This window comes from Nipponia nippon, unplaced genomic scaffold (genome assembly GCF_047370975.1).
Source record: "Nipponia nippon isolate SJK-2023a ecotype South Korea unplaced genomic scaffold, ASM4737097v1 scaffold_2, whole genome shotgun sequence".
Lineage (NCBI taxonomy): Eukaryota > Metazoa > Chordata > Aves > Pelecaniformes > Threskiornithidae > Nipponia > Nipponia nippon.
The window spans coordinates 2,623,376-2,642,989 of record NW_028262336.1 but is presented as its reverse complement, the minus strand read 5'-3'; the positions used below and the strand labels follow the sequence as shown (position 1 = coordinate 2,642,989).

At 44.6% G+C, this 19,614-nt stretch overlaps 1 protein-coding gene across 5 annotated transcripts in view; it reads left to right on the top strand.

Annotated features, from left to right (window-relative positions):
- Positions 1–100: 100 nt before the first annotated feature.
- Positions 101–19,614, top strand: part of ATP6V1A (ATPase H+ transporting V1 subunit A) — a 30,597-nt gene continuing 11,083 nt past the window's right edge. The window contains exons 1-8 of one of the 5 annotated variants that reach the window (XM_087756574.1): positions 131–165; positions 824–956; positions 12,534–12,628; positions 14,362–14,490; positions 16,047–16,261; positions 16,994–17,131; positions 17,648–17,799; positions 18,628–18,790. In XM_087756574.1, coding sequence (XP_087612700.1) covers positions 12,547–12,628; positions 14,362–14,490; positions 16,047–16,261; positions 16,994–17,131; positions 17,648–17,799; positions 18,628–18,790 — 879 coding nt within the window. In that variant the 5' untranslated portion in view covers positions 131–165; positions 824–956; positions 12,534–12,546. Of the gene's footprint in view, positions 166–770; positions 794–823; positions 968–9,250; positions 9,392–12,533; positions 12,629–14,361; positions 14,491–16,046; positions 16,262–16,993; positions 17,132–17,647; positions 17,800–18,627; positions 18,791–19,614 lie in introns of those variants that run through there. The other 4 variants (XM_087756573.1, XM_087756572.1, XM_087756575.1 and 1 more) reach the window with 4 other exon arrangements.

The window sequence follows — 19,614 nt, the reverse complement described above, 5'->3', positions numbered from 1 at the left end:
CCCCTCCCGTGACCCTTCACCTCACGCCGCGCGCGCGCCCTCTCGCCCGCGTGACCCCGCGCGCGGCGCATGCGCGCGAGGGGGGGCGAGGGGGGGGGAGGGGGGGACCGGTGTCAGCTGATCCGTGGGCCGCCGGAGGGAGCAGGGCCCGGGCGCCGGCCGCAGGTGAGGCCTCCGCGCCGCCCGGCGGCCGCCCTCTCCTCTCCCCCTCCTCTCCCCTCCTCCCGGCGGGTCGCGGTGGGAGGTGGTCCGTTCCCCGCGGTGGAGGGGCGGCGGTCTCCCCGCCGAGCCCTTCTCCGAGGCTCCCCCCGCGGCCGGGGCCCCCCGGGCGGCCGACCTCCACCCGCCTGCCCGCCGCGCGGTAAGGGCAGAAGGCGGCGCTGGGAGCGGAGGCCGAGGATGCCGCCCGCCCGGCTCCGACCGGAGCCCCGTACGGGGTCCTTCCCCGGCGGCAGAGCCCGCTGCGGGCGGCCGTGCTCTCCCCGGTCCCGTTTCTCAGGCGCGGCCCGCTGGGTAGGGTTTCCCCCGTAGGAAACCTGCTGGGCGCTCTCGGAGAGGCCCGAGGAGGGATCCCAGGGGCCCAGCAGGATCCCTCGCGGTGAGGGCGGCTGGGTTTCGGTGGCGGATCGCCCCACCATCTTGGGTGCGTGGGGCTGAACCCCCCCCCCCCGTGCCTTTCGGCAGCCCCGCAGCGAGCGAGGCTGTGGAACGGGAATGCTGCTGCTGCTGGCGTCGGACCGCAGCTCTGCCCTGGCACAAGGGCCCACCTGTTCTGCCGTGGAAAACACCGATGGCAAGTCAAACGTCTTTCCTATTCCTGTAGCCGGTGACAAAATCCCGATTTAGATGAGGTTTTCCAAATGTCACGCTTGGAACTCACCTGAAGGCAAGAAAGAAATTTTACATGGCTGGCTTCTGGGTGATACTGCGCACGTTACGGATAGCTGTGACTTCGGGTGCGTGACGCGTATGTATCGAGGTCTATCCGTTCAATGCGGTTGCCCAAAGTGATTCCTTCCTAAGGTTTTACTAGCTTCCGTCAGAGAATTTGTACTCCAGCTGGGAATAAAAGCAATTTGATGATAGTTTTATTCATTGTAATGCAATACTTCGGCAAAGTACCCAGGCTATTTGATCTAGCACGGTATTTCAGATGCTAATACCACTTGATGAAGTGGAGAGGGGTGGAAAAGGAGGAAAACCTGCTGACGGCCTGCTGAAGGTGGTTTGTTAGCCCACCCCTTTGTAGCGCTTCAGCACAAATGTGCCGAATGTAGGTTGGCATTTGCAAGTGGAAGTTTGAATAACTGAGGCAGATCCTCGAGCTGCTGTATTTCTGCTGACTTTGGCACTCTGCAGATCTGCAGCAGCTGAACGTTTGGCTTCTCTGTATGGTGCATTTAAAGGCCTTTTCAATGAGCAGCAAGCATAAATATTTAATAATATCTACATTTTATTATTTTCTACTTAAGAACGTGAAATGAGATCAGTGGCTACAGGTCTTTGAATTACCAAAAATCTTGCAGATTATTTTTGCTGTGCTTCTTGTCAGTTTATTATGTCAAGTCTTCTTGAAAACAGTTTTACTCTGTTATGTGGGGAAAAAACCTAGTCTTAATTCTATAATCAGGGGACAAAGCATGGCGTTCAAAAATGAAGAACTACTATGGACATCAGCTTGAGAGGATGGGGAAGGAGAAATTAAGACAGTGCTGGAAAATGACTGCTGGCATCAGCTGACTGTTCAGATGGAGGCTGAAGTCTTGTGTTGCAATAGTAACAGAAGATCTCTGTTTCCTGTAAATGCAGCCTTTCCATTTTCCAAATCAAGAGCTATTTTCTACAGATAGTGCTAATATTAGGGTTCAGCCATGAATGATTAGTACTACTTGCTTAATTTTTATACAGCATTAGCTTAAATTTAGCTTTTATTTTGGTCTGAGTATGTATTAACTGTTTCATACCTGATTTTAATCCGGACTTACAAAGTCTGCAGGCTTCGGTGTGCTTCTGTTGTCTTAATTTTTTACCCAATATGACTTTGTGCGTTTATCTTCCAGACACGCATGAGTACTGGTGTTACACATTGTCATCCCGAGCCGCTATAGACCGGCAGGTTACTAGATGATTCCCCTGGAGACACATTTAGCGGCACTACGCTTCACCTCTTGTGTTTTGATACCATAATACTGTCTCTTTGAGTTCTTGAGCCCTGAAAATTCCTACCGCTGTTTCTCCTTCGTGCTTTTAAATTGCTTGTTCGTGAACTAAAGCTGCATTCCTAAGTGGACATATCTGGCCTTTTGAAAAAAAGTAAAAGGATTACAGGATAACCCAGTTGATATCTTTGGTTACTCTGGCGTTGATCAAAAAATGTTGCGTGCTATTGCTGGCCAAGTAATAGCCACTCTTTTTCTTTCTCTCTCTGTTTTTTAACAAAATCCTGCATTGCCTGAAACCGAAATAGATTTTTCTTCCTTCCGTACTTGTATCATTGGTTACAAAGAAAAGCGGGGGATTTTAGACTTGGAAATATTGAGGTATTGTTGAACAATGGTATCCACATGGGGTTTTTTAGAGTGGAACTATACCAAGGAAAACAGACGATGTAGTCAACTGGAATATCATGCTCCTTTACTCTTACTCACTGTCTTAAAACATGTGACTTCTTTAGCCTTTCAGCTGGACAGAGAGAAATGGGGATCTACTCCAGCAGAGTAGCGGAATGAATCTAAACTTTTCAACCTCTTCTTCCTGTACAGATTAAGCCAGTAATCAGCTAAAGGTCCAGCATGCAAAACTGGCTTAGACTGGATCTTCTGGTTGTCATTGTTGTACCTTCTTTTATGTTCTGAAAAGGTTTTTTTGTTCTTTTTGTTGTGTTCACTCCTTCCTCCCCTTGGAAAGTAGACAGTTAAGCGTATACTAAATTCCTGGGTTTGGTTATACCTCATGGCAATAAGTTCTACAATCTCATAAATATTTTTGGTTTGGTTACTTTTATTTCATCTATGCGTTTATTTCTCCCGTTTTTGTCAAATTCTCCCAAAGTTAAACACCCCCATTTTTTAGAAGGATTGACCATTTGCTGCTAGGTTTTTAGAGTTCCATATATTATACGGCTGCTGTAACAAGCTTTGCCTTATAAGGTCTGTCTTTACTGAAATTACAAACTTACTCTGAAAACCGGTAAGATGTGTGTGGATAAATCCTGAAAGTCATAGTCTGACAGACTTTGTTACTATCGTTTAACCAAATGGCAGGTGAAGATCAGTTTTAGCTGCTGAATTTATTTTCTTGGTTCATCAGCTTGAATACGCCTCTGAGCTTGTGTAACAGTAAATTTCAGTGTCACTGCTTGCTCTCGTCAGGAATAATTTGTCTGACAGTGATCTAATACGTGCATGGTGCCTGTTGACAGTTACTGAGTTTTGTCATAGTTTACAGCATTTTGGAGAGTCCATTGTGGGTGTCTTAAAACGTTCAAATCGGAAGTAATCGGGAAGTACTAAAACTAGTATGGGAAGCTGCCATTATGGCCATGTTTCTATAGCGCTGGGCTTTCTGCATTAGCTGTCTGACATCTGTTTAATCCTGAGACGAATAATTTTGAAGACCGTTGCTACCCCAGTGAGCCGAGACTCGTCCTGCTAAACAGTTAAATGAACTAAAACGTCTGCCGAAAATAAACCCATTGCAGATGCAAACACTTAAGAGAAAAGTGGTGTTCCTAGAGGGTGTCTCTGTAATGTGAGAGTCTTGTCTTTGTCCTTCCTAATCAGTTGAAGATCGCTCATATTGTAAGGATTCTCGTGGCCAAGTTGAAATGTTGGTGTGTTTCAGCTGACCAGTCTGTCCAACTAACTCTTGCTGCCCGACGGCATCCCAAGAATACTGGTGAAGTCTGCACTGTGAAGACGTAGTGTTCCCCTTGCTGTGTTCCACCTTTAGGATACCATAAGCTATGCTCGCTTACCGGAGTGGTTTGTTGTTGTTGAAGACTACGTAAAAGACGGGTGGTCTGAACGTCTCTGCTGCTGGTCTGCATTCGTGCTCTAAGCATGGAGAGCCGTGGTTGGGATGGTCGAGTGTGATGAGGGATAGAAAGGTTATAGGAAAAGGTATTAGCTTTATAGGGAGAAAACTGTGCCTTAATTACATGGTTTATTACAGCTGGACAAAAGCCTTCAGGTATGCAACCTTCCTTTAACAGCCTGAAGAATGACTTGACTGGTTTTTAATATTCTAGCAAAGAAACTGCATCGTCCAAGAAGTTCAGTTAGTGGGACAAACATTTGGTTATTTTCATTATTACACTATATCATTATTTTGTTTCTCACTATGAAAGTAATACCTTAAAAAGCAGCTCTTTAGAAAAAAAATAAAATGGTATTTCTGGCTAAATGCAGATGATGCTGATAAGGACTTCTAGAAAATCAATTCTATTAAGTGACTTTCCTCTAGATCCTTGAAATCTTGAGGGTTTTGTTAGCATGAGATAAATTGGCATCACCTTGTAGGTATTCAAACAACCACCACAATACGTAGTTTAAACAATACTAAAGTTTAAAATGTTTGAGGGGCTCTGGCTATTCTAAAGAAGCTGTAAATACTTCAGGTAATTGAACATAAAATCTCCAAATGTGGCTTAACTTAAAGACGAAGTTTTCCATTACAGGAAAAGTCGACCTCAACTTAATTTCCTTTTACTGGAATCCACTGCCAATACGCGCGTAGTGATTCCAACCAGGTGTTTCATTATATCAAAGGGCTGTAAAAGAGTACTTCTATCTGCTAGGGGTATTAGATCTTTCTCAAAGACGTTCATGCAAGCATGCTCTTCAAACTAGCCGTCAAATACCTCACATAATAAACTGAAGATTCCATAATATCCCAACTTTAAAGACTGCACTGAAAGTTAAGTGTAATGATGAAATGCTTATTCCAAACTTGTGCCCGGTATTTTAGCTATTACACGTAGGGACAAGGGGTTAGGCAGTGGTGAGGCTTTTAGAGGAGCCGATGTGTTTTAATGAGCCCAAATTACTAATATGTTTCTGCATGTAAAACTGAGCCTGACTTAGAAGTCTAGCAATAGCTGTTTTATGAAATTGCACACCTTTTGTCTGTTAAGGTAAGAATCTTCAACTATTCAGAAGTTACTCTACTGAACTGTAGTAAAGTTTGCTGCTATAATTGCTTACAGCTTTGCGTTCATCTCACTTTGATGTTTGTCGTCTTAAAGGTTAGAGCAACGACAAGTATTTCAAGTAATGATGCCAAATGCACCTAAAAGTTAGAGTGACTTTTATGGAACAGAAGCAAGGGTGGATTTTAGCTCTGCAGTAATGTTAGTGAGGTTAATGAAAATATTGCTCATCTAGAGGAAATGACTGAGCATTGCACTAAGCAGATGGCTGCCGAACTTTGCAGCCCTGGCAGCTAGGTGACAGGATCAGGATAAGAAAAGAAGGCCACTGTGGGACACAGAAATGAATATTGTATTAGTATTCTGTGTTATGGCTTGGATCTCACTTGCATTAGATCTTTCTTTTGTGTGAAAGCCTACCAAGCCAAAGAAGGGGCAGGATGTGTAGCAGGCTGAAAGGAATGTAAAATTTTTTGCAGTAGGAAACTTATGAAGCAGTGTAGCAAGTAAGAAATAAGGGGAGGCTCATCCATTTCTGCCTCTAGAGCTCCTCTGGAGAAGCCTTCTGGGCTGAGAGGACAGAATTGGTGTAGAAAACCCTATTATGGAAAACTCTGTAGCATAGAGCCAGTCAGCTGATGAAGATTTTTTTCACATGGACAATGTGGCTTTCTCTAGCAACAGGAGTATTTTAATTGATAAAACCAGGATCTTTATCAATTCTAGATATAGCGTGATAACTGCGATTGAAGTTAGGAGGCCGGTTATCTACTGAGCTGATCGAATCTTCAGTGGGTCAAAGCAGTTATGCAATGAATGCCTTGCTGGTCTTTCTATCTAGATTTATCGCTGCTGCTAACTTCTCGGTCATGTTCAAACACAACTTTTTTTTTCTAGTCCTGGTCTGGGCTAACTGGAGGAATCTCCCACGTTTCTGAATAAAAGCTCGGATGCTTGGATAACGGTTTGTGATGGTGGTATTTCTTGCATGGACAGACTTCACACCCCAGCTTTGTGGTAGGGGAGAGTCCCTTACGCCGTATATATGTATTAAATATACATGTATTTTATATATATTTAGCTTGTGTGCAGGGCATGATGTTTGCTTGAAGTATCAGGCTTGTATGTATTGGCACACCCACAGGTAAGTCCCCGTTCGTTTTGAGGAAGAAGGCAGTAGGAGCTTGCGATGGGCTTCGTGCATTGCCACGTTGCGCAGTCTCCCTTTGTAGCCACCCTGTACTATGCTGACAGTGGCAGTGTGTTCTATTTCCTATCTTTTTTCTTGCATACACCTGGATTTACCTGTGCACATGCTGAGTAGCAAGCCTCACGTGAGAGGAAGGGGCTTCATAGTGCCCAAGAAACAAGCTGGGTGAAAGATGAATTGTCTTGTATGGTTGCAGTATGTAGTTGAGCATCTCTGAAGCAGATTCTGGACTTATCGAGAGGAGATGTGGCCTCAAAGTGTCCTGTGGTAACTGGAATTGTATGAATAATTAAATGGAAGAATGTTTGTATTGTTGAGTTTAAGAAACAGTGATACTTCCAACTCTAAGCTTATGGCAAGGAGGTTGGTACCGTTAGTTTCTTGACATCTGTGTGAAGAGAAGACTAAGCCACACCGTTGTGTTGAGTGCAGGAGGTGACTCCTGCCTCGTTTCCTTCAAGTGCGGATGATACAAAGTTGGAAGGAGTTTGATATAGCAGCGGGCTGTGCTGTACGGAGGGACCTCAACAGAAAATAGTGGAAGAATAGGTTGACTCATGAAGTTCGACAAAGGGAAATGCCAAGTCCTGTGCCTGGGGAGGAATAACCACGTGCCCTGCTCCGGGCTGGGGGCTGGCTGGCCGTAAAGTGGCTTCACAGAAAAGGACTGGAGGTCCTGGTGGGCACCACGCTGAACATGAGCTGGCAGGGTGTCCTTGTGGCAAAGGCGGCCAGCGCTGTCCTGGGCTGTATTGGGAAGAAGGCTGCCAGCAGGTTCAGGGGGGTGGTTCTTCCCCTCAATTAAGCTCTGGGGGAACCACGTCTGGTTCTGGGTTCTCCAGTAGAAGGAAGACATGGACTGAATGGAGTGAGTCCAGAAAAGGGCCACAAAGAGTGTTAAAAGTTTGGAGCATCTTTCATATGAGGAGAGGCTGAGAGAGCTGGGGTTATATAGCCTCGGGAAGAGAAAGCGCAGAGAATCTTATTGTAAAGTATATAAATACCTAGTGGGAGGGAGCAAAGATGGAGCCAGACTCTTCTCAGCGGTATCTGCTGAAATAACAAGAAGCAATGGGCACAAACTGAAATACAGGGAATTCCCTTTAAACGTAGGAAAACACGTTTTGCTGTAAGGGTGACTGAACACTGGAACAAGTTGCCCAGAGAGTTGTGTGGTCTCCATCCTTGGAGATAATCAAAACCCAGCTGGACATGGCCCTGAGCAGCCTGCTCTCGCTTGCCTTGAGCGGGGGATTGGGACTAGGTGATCTCCAGAGGTGCCTTCCAACCTCAGCGATTCCATTCTTTGGTGACTGAGAACTCTGGGGTAATTTTCCCTGCTGTATTATAGTAAAATTATAACTCTGCATAGTACGAAGGAGCAGATTTCCTGAGAATGCTATTTGGCTTCCCTTCCAAGTGACCTGTGTTAGAGTTCTGGGCGTGCTGTTTCTTCTGGGACAATATCCCGGAGTCTCGATGCAGAAATGCTGCCGAACTTCTGCATTTGTCTAGTAACTTTGGCACTGTATTTTTTTAATACTTCCTGTTAAAAACATCAGCTGTCGGAAAAGTATAAAGTGTCCAAGTTACAGGAAATCTATGGCAGCGATTGTCCTGCTGTGTCTGAGGCCTTTGCAACACATCCTCATACAGCTGGATGCCGGGACTTGCGCGCTGAACCAAAGCCTGCTCAGGTGAGCGCAGTAAATGTTGGCAGTCGTGGTTCTAAAGCAGGACTCAAATGCGACGCTGAGCTGGTTGTCCAGTGCGGGCCGTGATCTTTACTGTCCTGTAACGTCTAGGTTTTTACTAAGCGGAAGAGGAGGAGGGATTTTCTTTGCAAAATTTTATTTCGTTACGTTTTATTGTGTATGCCTATTAAGTTTTCCTGGATATTGAATGTAAGGGCTTATATTCTGATTCCATTTTTCTACCCTAGGAAGTCAAAACACATTAGTCTGTTTCAGATACAGTAAAATCTATGACCTTAGTTCCAAGTTACTCCAGCAGAATGAATCTTAGCACTGGTGACTTATTAATGTAACGCTGCTGCTTCTGAATTGCTGGTCTTGTGCTATTTACTACAATTTTGGTCGGTGTATTTAAGCTTTTGTGCCAATTTGATGTGTTGCGAATCCTAGAACTTGCGAAAATAGTCTTGAGAAGTTACGAAGACTGCAGGGAGCTCTTCAACTGCTGCGGCTTCTTGAGGGCGAGCCCGCGTAGCTGCTCGTCTCTTGCACGACGTACGGGACAGTGTCGATGCCCGTCAACCTCCGGCAGCGGATTCTGGCGGCTGACACTCGAAGTGCCACGTCAGCCTGCTTCGCGAAGGTGTTGGATGTCGTGCGGTTGCGTCAATGCTTCTGCTAATCAGGGGAAGGGGTTCTTGCATGAGCAGCCCTGAGCCCCGCAAGCTCGCTGTTTTGACAAGAATCAATACCTGTTCTACATACTCAAGCGATTACTATTGCGGTGTCTTCAGCGCGTCCCTGTGCAGGCTGTTGTTAACCGGTGGTTCTGTTAGGCTGTTCCAGAACACAACATGCGCTCGCCTGGGCACGTTACACGGGAGGACTGGGAGGTAAACGGATCCGGCAGAAAACACGCGTCCCTCTCTCAAGGATTTTTATGTAGGAGCATGCACCGCTTGGGATGTTGGGGCCGGCAGCTTTGTAGGAGGTCCTTCGTATGCGTGCTGAATGCTTCTTTTACTTTCTTGTGCTGGGTCCTGCGCAGCGAGGGGGGCGCAGCCGGGACTTCAGCCGGGCTGGAGGTAGCTTGGTTTGCTATTGCGGCATTCCCGGCGCTGGTGGGGAGAGCGAGACTGATGACTCATCCAGTCAGGTGGCCGTGCCTCTGCTGCGTGTCGGAGATCTGCTTCCCTGCTGCAGCAGGCTTTCTCATCCCTCGGCGTAGGGGCACTGGAAGGACAATTATTTCCTTCGTGGTGGTGCTTAACTGCTGCATTCTGGCTTTGCTTCGTTGGGCCTGTGGATTTTCGTTACTCCCTGTTTCTGCAAAATAAGGTAAGAATCTGTGTTTATGTGATAAAATAGTCATGGGTTTTTTGTCCTTGCTGTAAGAAGGCTCCTTCGAAAAATCTCACTGGAGTCTGAATTTTGAAGAGATCTTTGTGGTAAGGCAGTTCATCGTGTAAATTCAGGGAGTGATCAAATGTTTGAAGCAAAACCAAGGAACTGTAAAAGAAAACAGGTTTCCCTGGCATTGAGAGCAGGATAGTTACCTTTTTGGGGCTGCTGTGCAGCCGTATTGCTGTGCTGGGGGGAAACCAAGATAGAAAATGCAGGTCATTGGCTCTTTCTTGTTTAATTATGACTATAGAATTACTTTAATAAATCACCTAGAGATGGTTCTGCAGCAAGTAATATTTTGATTTCTGGCACTGTTAGGCAGAATATGACCATGTTAGAGCTTAAGAGCATCTTTAAAATCAATTGTTGAAGTGCTTAAGATGAGGAAGATTCCTGTTTATAAGTTGTAAAGGATACAAGATGCATCTTTTCTCATAAGGGAATTAAAATTAAGCTAATACCCTGTGTAGGTGTGCTAGCGGGCTTAGTAGGAGTGGATGGCATGTAGTGCCTAATAACCTGTGTTGGCGAGAGGCCTATGAAAGGCTGTAGGGACTCGATAGATTTCTAAAATGGCTAGCTACCATGGTTTCTGGGTAAGTACGTGCTGCCTGCACACACATAATGTTATGTTTAGCCAATTCTGGCGTGCTTTAGGGAATGTCATTTTATCTGAGTACTAACAATGAAGACATTTAACAGCGCAGGTAGGTAAGGCAACATTTCTGCCCTCGAGGACTTTTCCATCTGAAATGAAAATCTGTAATGCTAATACACAAGCACAAGACAACTATGCAGAGACAAATAACAGCAATTTTTTTCTTAATTTGTATTCAATGTTAAAAGATGTGTAGCCCCTTAAAAAAGAGGTCAGCTTGGCTGTGTGAGTGCTGGCTTTTTAGACTCTGTGTACTTTGTTTGGAGGTGTATAGGAGATGGAACAAGGAAAGGCGAGGAGGAATCCACCGCATCAGCTGACCGGCAGGTTTTGGTTATGAAGAAAAGTTAATTTAAAACGAAACTGGCCAGCGTTCTTCCTGCTTTTCCTTGCCTTTGGAAATTGACTCTTTCCTATGGGACCCTGTACTGTCTAATTGCCAAACAGCGTCACTAATTCAGTGGTGAGAATTTGGTTTAGCTCTTTCTTTATTGTGCTTCTATAGAAGATTTTGGTAATAGGACTCCAGAGATTGTTCTGCATCGTGGTATGTTGAAGTAAATGTTCTGGGTGGATTTATAAGACCAGCTGCCTTTTTCAGTGTAATTCTGCTTGAGTTTTGCAATGTTTTTAATTGTTAAAAGCAAAAAAGATGAGGTAGTTATGTTGGTCTGGTCAGAACCAGCTCTTACCAGCTGCTCAGGACCTGCAGATTGCTTTGCAAGGACCTCCCCTCTGCCGTTTGTCTTTTGAGAAATAAACAGCGAAATTAAAATCGTCTTCTGGGCCTAAGCAACAGGCAGCTTCAAGGACAGCCTGTCGTTACGGAGAGGAGAGGGATCTAACAGATATCTGCCTTCGCCTTTGAGCTCGCGAGCAGCTAGCAGTTGCACTCCGGGCTGATGGCGACTGAGTCACGACCAGCTGCCGGGCCGGCTGTTGTGAAATGGATCAACGGTAGCCATGTTACGCAGCCCGCCCCAGCGAGACGTGGAGCCTGGAGGAAGCTGTTCCTTCAGGATGAACAGGAGTTCGGAATCATTGGAGGTCCTTTTCTTACAGAGCAGAGCCCCTGGGATTGGTAAAGAGGCTGAGGGGCAGAGGATTTGTAGTGTAGTATTAAAAAGCTGGCAAACAGTCATAAGATTTTAGGAATGGATGTCAGGTAACTAGTGCGGATGTCGGCTACCTACCTGAAGAACAGGCAGAAAAGCATCCTTTAGCGACGGGGGACGGGGTGGCAATGTGGTTGTCTTCCTCGCTGTTGTCTACAGCAGTCAAGCCTGATTATGCCTCTGTACTTGCTGCGTTGCAGATAGTGCCAGGTTAGGTTAAGCGTCTTGCAAGGACTGCGGCAACAGATGCCTGGCAGGGCTCCTGTCGCCGAACCACGGCTTTTGCTGGGTAGGCCCTGCGGGTACGCAGGGCGCGTTGCGTGCTGGGATCGCCACGCCGCGCCTTTCACCCGTCCGGCATCGCAAACGCGTCGGTAGAGTAGAAACGGGCAGAGAGTTGCCTTACGGTTCTCTAACACTGATCGGTTGCCGCGGTAACGCAAAGCATGATAAGGGCTGACAAAGCAAAACCATGAAATACTCTTATCGGCACCAGAAGCAGGACAGCCCAGCTGTCGATTACAGGGCCAACGTGGGTCGAGGCGGTCTGTTTCTAAAACAGCTTTTCCTGCGCCAGTTGTTCAGATTCTCTAAACAGCTAGTGGCAAGAGGTGTTGGTGTTTAACTGTTGCAGGTTGACTTTTTTGGCCATTATTCAGCACAGTTCTGCAACGCTCCATGGGTTTCATGGAGAGCGAGACTGCCTAATGCCTAGTGAGGCATATGGAGAGGACTCGCATGCTTGCGCGCTGGTGTTTGTGAAAATATGTGTTTCTTCCTCTGAATGCTCTGATTCAGCAGCTTGAGATAGCAAAAACGGAATTTTCACAATTAATATTTGTAGTATTGCCTTTTGGAGACTGGTGGCAGTAAAGCAGCCCCAGAACATTTCCTTGCTCACTCAGGATCATGGAAAACTCCATGTTTTGAAGGAGGCTCGATGAGATGTGGAGGACAGAAGAGGTCCTCCACTGTGTAAATATCCTGTTATTGGGCTTGAAAATAGTCCAGCAGTGTTACAGCGTTTTTGGAGTGTAACCGTTTCACTCGGCCGTGTTTCGGGGAACGTATTATGGAGTGATGTTCCACCCCTGCGTTTCTGCGATAGGGGATGTTAGTTCTTTTCTTTGTTTAAATTAGTTACTTTATAACTTTTTATGGCTTTAAAATCGGTGGGGTTAAGGTGCTTCAGGCTGTAGGAGTTCAGAATTCTTTCTAACTGGAAAAAAGGAGGGAGGGGAGGGTCTTATTACAAGTGTGTATTTTTCAGAACTGACTCTTTTCTTTCTTTCCTTCTGTGCAGTTGAACAGGCAAAATGGACTTCTCCAAGCTACCCAAAATCCGTGATGAGGACAGAGAGGCTTTTGTTGGCTATGTCCATGGAGTCTCGGGACCTGGTAGGTATTATTTTGTAAAGGAAATCATGGCTTCTGTTTCACCTAGTGTCTCGTTAATCTTGTTCGCTTGGAGGTGAACTTGAAAGTGAAGTAGAGGAGTACAGTAGAGCTCTGGGTGGGGTTTTTTCTCTTCCTTTTTTTGGGGGAGGCTTTTTAAGAAGGATCACTGACTTAGTCTGATAAAATATTGAGAAATAGACTAACAAGATGTTAGTGCTGATCAATCTTATTTAAAGATGTAATGAGCAGAAGCAGGCTGAATAATAATAATAATAATAATAATAATAATAATAATAATAATAATAATAATAATAATAAAACCAAAGGTAGTAAGCTTTCTGGATGAGAAATCTGCAGGCCCAGCGTGTTAAGCTTCTCTAAAAGGGTGTGAGATGCATAGTCCATTCTCACTGAAATGCAGTTTGGCCCTGTGCTCTCCGGATACCCAGTCCCCTGCCAGTATCAGGCTGCTCTGTATTACTGCACCGTGGGCTTGGAGGAGCTCAGCGAGGAGCTGCAAGGGTCAGGGAAGGTGGCAGGGTGTGAGAAGGAGGACTCTTCCTCCTTCTTTAGCAGCTTAAATAGTTTCTGTAGGCTCTGATGGTAACAGCTTTTGAATACGTACAGACTTTTCTGTTCCCTCCTGCGTTCTCTTTGAGAGATGAAGGAAAGGATGGGAACGTGAGAACAGAAGAATGGCATGTATTTTTGTTAATGCAGCTTACGCGATGAATGAGAAACTCCCTTGGCTTGTGTCTACCTAAATAAACGCCTGTTCTTTAACTGCCAATTCCTTAACTGCAAAAGCGATACTTAAAACCAATTTTAAACTGATACAGCTTTCTTCCCCGAGAAGTGGAAAATGTATTTTTGTGTAAATACATGAACCCTGTGTGCAAGATTGATATTATAATAATAAAGACATGATAAATTTTGTCCTAAAGCAGCTAGGCCTCATGTATGACCTGCTGAAATCTAACTCAAAACAGTAGGTTTCAGGCCCAAAACATGCTGTAAAAGAGTCTTCATCTCTTGAAAGTTAATTTAAATGGCTTAAGTTATACATGACTTTTCTACAAAATAAAATATCAAAATAGTGCTTCCTTAAAAACTTTGTAGGCATCTGCCACTCCAGATAGAAGGGTATGTATTGCCTTTGGCCGGCGCCTCGGCTTGATCTATGCAAGGAAATAGTTTGTTATGTTAGCATCCAGGTGCTACCAAGGTAAACAGAAGTTTGAGTGGCTTGAAAATGCTGGTCCCCAGCCACAGGTTTATGTAACTACCAGGTGTCAGGTGAGCTTTTGCCATTTTCTTGTACATTTTTAATTTAGTCAGATGGAAACGTGGCCCAGATAACTGAAAGGGAGAAGCGCCTATGTAACGTGTCTGTCAAAGTTCACTGCGTCTCTAAAACCCTAAACATTCGCCATCTGTGAAGATAGATAAGAGAAATTACGGCGTGAATTGTCTGTGAACCGCTACATTCTCATAGTGTCCTCTTATTGAGCATAAAGGAACGGCGTGAAAAGCATAGGAAAACTTTTTCTTTCGGCTTTTGAACTAGAAATGTCAGGATTTGTGGCAGCCAAGTTATCCCTTTTGTGAAATCAAGAACGCCCTTCTGATTTGGGTGAATACCAGGCTTATGCCGTGCAGTCCTCACTAACCTCTGATGAGTAACTTTCCTGAGCTACAGGAAAAATATGCACCCATGTGTCTGTCTTCTGCAGTGGTCACGGCGTGCAACATGGCAGGTGCTGCGATGTACGAGCTGGTACGAGTAGGTCACAGTGAACTGGTGGGGGAGATTATCCGACTGGAAGGTGACTTGGCAACCGTCCAGGTGTATGAAGAAACCTGTATCCTTTTCACTCATCCCTCTGGGCCTGCCAGGCTGCGCAGTCCGGAACACAGCAGGGATTAGAGTGAAGAGGATGGACAAAGCTGACTGGGACCAGCGCTTGGTACTTCCAAAGCTGGCAGGCAGGAACATCTGTTCTGCACATCTCTTGTAAATTCTGATGGTTTTGAGGTAAATCTTATCTCGCTTGGCTGTGTACCGAGGAGAACTTTTTTGATTTTATGGGGAAATGAAATAATGAGTATCTTGGAATTTAAGTTCATTTTAATTTAAATATTACAGCTCCTCGTTAAGGAAGTTGTTTGACAAATATCAACCATAAATGGCAAAACTACCAAGCAGTATTTGTTGCATTTTTTCTTTGCTTTTGAAAACTATGTTTGTGTAACACATATAGGAAATGTAAAGTGAGCAGGATGCCGCCTTCTGGGCGGAGTATTTTGCGAGATATAATAGATGACATTTTTGCTTCTGCAGTGTGCTCACAGAGTCTTGGTCCAGCTAGGACGCGGCATGTATTCTGTGAAATCTAGTTAACTTAAAATGTATTTTCAATTACACATATATGAGAGAATGTCAGAAAAGAAGTTGTAAAACTTAAAGCCAGACCTTCTTTTTCTTTCCCTCATATTCTTTTAAACTTAAGAGTTGGCTCTGTGTATCTGCAGAGGCTAGGAAAGAGCCTGTGCTGGCTCCCAAAGCTTTGTTCTGAGGAGCTGGATGGTGAACTGGTGACTAGCTCCTGTCTGTACCTAATAATTTGCCATTTTAGATGGCGCCATTTTAGATGGCATCATCATTGCAATATCTAGTAGCCTTCCATCAGTATATGGAACAGGTTTGAGTATAGTTTACTCTTAGGTTCCTGATGAGAGGGCTCTGCCACAGGGCTCTCTGAAGTCAACTTGCTTTTAATCTCTTGAGCCTTGCACAGGGTTTTGGGGGTTTCTTTTGTATTCTTGCAGGACCTTTTGCCAACCTGCTGGCCCTTTGCAGAGAAGTCCATTGTGCATCTTTGGAGCTTAGATAGCACATAGACTGGACAACTTGATCTCGGAGAGGAGGGAAATAATGCTGGTCTTGGACAAACTCCCTTTAAAATTAGACTGCTGTCAAAAAGGCTGTGCAAGGCTCAAGGTCAAAACAGTTGTGCTCTAACAAATTCTGAAGCAAAAAATTACGTATTTCATAACATTGACTGGAACAATCAAACCTCTTTTCTAGGTTTGAAGATTTAAGAAATGCCTGACGCTTTGTCATCCTGCTGCCTGGCACTCCAGTAAACTCGTCTAGTTGACTTGAACTAATGATCGTAGAGCAGAATATTTACCCCTACTTTGCCTCTCTGGAGGATGAGCAGCTTTGTGGCTTTAGCAATTTCAGCTTGAGTTTAGTATAAACCCTACATACTTCTCAAATGATGATGTGTAATATAGTAATAAAAATATTGCCTTAAAGTCAGGTAGTTTAAGAGTATTGGTGTTGCGAATGTGATGCCTTCTGCCCCGTTGCTTTCCCTTTCTCTGGATGAACTTTTCCTCAGCAAACCTTTAGCTGGTGTCTCTGTAGGAGATCCTGTACTCCGTACTGGCAAACCCCTGTCAGTGGAACTAGGGCCTGGCATTATGGGGGCTATTTTTGATGGTATCCAGAGGCCTCTCTCGGACATCAGCACTCTGACCAAAAGTATCTATATCCCTAGAGGTGTCAACGTGTCAGCTTTGAGCCGAGATGTCAAATGGGACTTCACGCCTTCCAAAAACCTGCGGGTAGGTTCCGGCAAGCCTATCTTCCCCTCTTGCTCCTGCCCCTAGAGCTTAGGGCTGGAGCAGAGTGCCAAGGCTGTGACTGCTGGGAGCTGTGGTTAACACTGTATTCAGTTTGTTCAAATGGGTGCTAGGAGGTGGTAGCGATGTTTGAGACTGGATGGGGATCACCAAAACTTACTCAATGTGACTTACTGTGTGTTGCTGCTGCCCATGAGAAACTTGCAAAGTTTTAATATATTTACAAAACTGTCAAGAAGGTAGTGGAATTGCACTAAGCATTAGTAGGAGCAGGTGTTAGCCGAGCAAAAAGAGTAACTGCAAGTTTGCCATTTTGTGAACGGCAAAGATAGCCTCAGAGCTGGAAAATGTCACTGCTTTAGCCCTTGGCATCATCTTTTTTCCAACCCTGCAGGTTAACATGTGCCATCCTTTCTCTGCTTAACATGTTAAACTGAGAGGTGTAAAAGAAACGAGGAGAATTCCTCGCATCAGTCAGTAATTGCTACTTTCCGTGCCTTGAAAGGCACCTGAACCCAGATAGTGTTGCTAGCAATGTGCTGTTAGTGTAACAAGTTATGTAAATGGGCTACTGTGCTGTAACAACACATTTATAAAGGGAGTAATCGCAGTTCTAGACTTAATAGCTATGCTTACTTTATACAGTTCTTTGTCAAGCTTCTTTTTTAAAACCGGAGTTCTCACTTATGACTAATAGACCTGTTCTGATTTTAGGTTGGCAGCCACATCACTGGTGGAGATATCTATGGTGTGGTGAACGAAAACTCTCTTATCAAACACAAAATCATGCTGCCGCCACGGAACAGGGGTACAGTAACATACATTGCTCCACCGGGAAACTATGACGCTTCGGTAAGTCTCCCAAACAGCAGTTGCTGTTATATCCCACGTCTCTTTCGTGAGGTTGATGTACTCTTTCTGTTCTGCGTAATCCCAGTTAATGTGTGTTTCATGCAACAGTTTGTCTGAGTTAGTGATCGCTTCTGCTACCCTGCCTGCAGGGATTACACGATTATCTTGTGCAGTTACTTTCTTTCTATGTATATGGCTTCCCAACGGCACTTCAGTATGCCGTGTTTGCTGACCTCTGTGGGGGTCTACAGTATCTTATGAATGTGTAAAATTCAGTTGCTCTTCAAAAGCATATATTTAGTTGAAGCTTCATCTTGCACTTTTTTTTTCCCCCAGTAGTATTGCAAATACGGGAAAGAGCCTTCCGTCGGGAGGGGACGATAGCGTGTTGAGGTTCTGAGAAATCTGTGGTGGTATCAAAGACCTAGCTGTGCAGAGCAGTTGAGATGAGAATTTTGTGTGCTGGTCCGGTGTGCAGCTGTTTGCTTACTGCAGATGTCTGGTGCTGTCTGCTAGGATGTTGTCTTAGAGCTGGAGTTTGAAGGCGTGAAGGAGAAGTTCACTATGGTCCAGGTCTGGCCTGTACGTCAAGTCCGACCTGTTACTGAGAAGTTACCGGCCAATCATCCTCTATTAACTGGCCAACGGGTCCTGGATGCCCTCTTCCCGTAAGTACTACCTTTTGTTTTCTAGTACGTAAGAAATCTGTCTTTTGGGGGCAAGCGGAGGGAGGAGGCCTTAAATTTTTTTTAAAGGCAAACAGACCCCAAGCTTTCACTATGTATCCACAGCATAATCTCAAAAAATATTTAGCTGAATTCCTTGTATTTCTATATTTGGCAGGAGAACCTACTAGTGGAAAAAGGAAGATAAATTTAACAAGGTAGTTCTAGTGCATTAATCTAGAAAAGAACGGACAAGCGTAAGCTTAACGTAGTCATGCCAAATCTACAGAAAGGCTGGAACTTTCATGCTTGATATCTCCATTTGAATATATAAGTAGGATCTCTTTCCGTGGTCGTGAGGATGTATAGTTCCCAATGTTTGGGGTGACCACTTATGAAAACCGTTGCACTTAACTGTAACACAAAATGTTCATTTAAGCAGCTCACTTCCAAGACACTGAATTCAGTAATTTTCATCCTAAAATATTGCGTTGCTTGTTCTTATAATGCACAGATAAGTACAGTTGTTCTTTTCTTAGCATTTGCATTCCATCAGTGCTTCCAGCTGTGAAAACTGCAGTGTTTCACGCCTGAAAGTCTAGCTGTTGTACCAGCATAACTCATATGCTTCGAGGGCAGTAGAAGGAAAGGATAGTTCATTCCCTTGGTCTTTTGGTTTAGTGAAATGCCTCTGTGCTTCTCCCCAGAACACTGAATGTGACTCCTGTCGCTCTGCTTTTAATTAGGGAGTTTTATTGGAAAACATATTCTAAGATGGGAGAGAGCTGCTTTTGAGTTCCTTGCAAATCAGAGTCCTTTTTCTTTACTCAGGTGTGTACAAGGGGGTACAACAGCGATTCCCGGGGCATTCGGTTGTGGGAAGACTGTGATCTCACAGTCTCTCTCAAAATACTCCAACAGTGATGTCATCATTTATGTAGGCTGTGGAGAACGAGGAAATGAAATGTCTGAAGTACTGAGAGATTTCCCTGAGGTTAGTACGGAGAATTCATGGAGAGTAAACCTTCTTGGGAAGACTTGCTATTGTACTGGTATTGTAACTGAATAAAATATCATATTGGTAGAGTGACTTGAAATTATCTTCTTGCCTCCCTGCCGTAAGTTCTGGTTGTAGTAGCAGAAATCCCTTTTGGCTCGTTCAAGATTGATTTCAGAGGCCCCTCAATAAACTAGCCCTCAATCTGGGCTAGTTTTTGGGTGTACCTTCTAACTTGTTTAAAATAAAGCCAGAATGAATGTCAGGGTGTAATTTAGCACAGTTATAAGCACCTTGCCTTGCACTGGTAACATCTCTCACGCTTCTAACTTAAGCATAGCAAATGCAGCATCTGTATTTACAGGGTGCAGGGTGGTGACACAAACACTTACCAGATATTAATTTGGCATGTTAGGCTTTGGAATACCTTCTGAAGGAAGTAGAAAATGCCTGGTTTAAAAAAAAAAAAAAAAAAAAAGGCAACAAGTTTACCAGTTTTTCTGCCTGTTATTACACGTTAGTGAATTAGTTTTGGCACAGTCTTCTGTAAAATACAGGAAAGAAGCCAGATAGTCTGAACGGTTAGGTTGAAACTCCACTGTCGGAAATAAGGGGTGAAAGGCTTGGGTGTGTTGATTGATTAGGAGATGAGACAGTCCAGCTGAGGTGGCCATGAAAAAGGTAAATCCCAGGGTACTCATAAGTGGAATTCTACACAAATCTCAGGATGTGCATTCTGTTGTCAGGTGCTTGTGAGGCTTCACCGGGGTTGTGTAGGTGGGTTTATGTCCAGTTGTCAAAGACAAACTTGGATCGGTGTA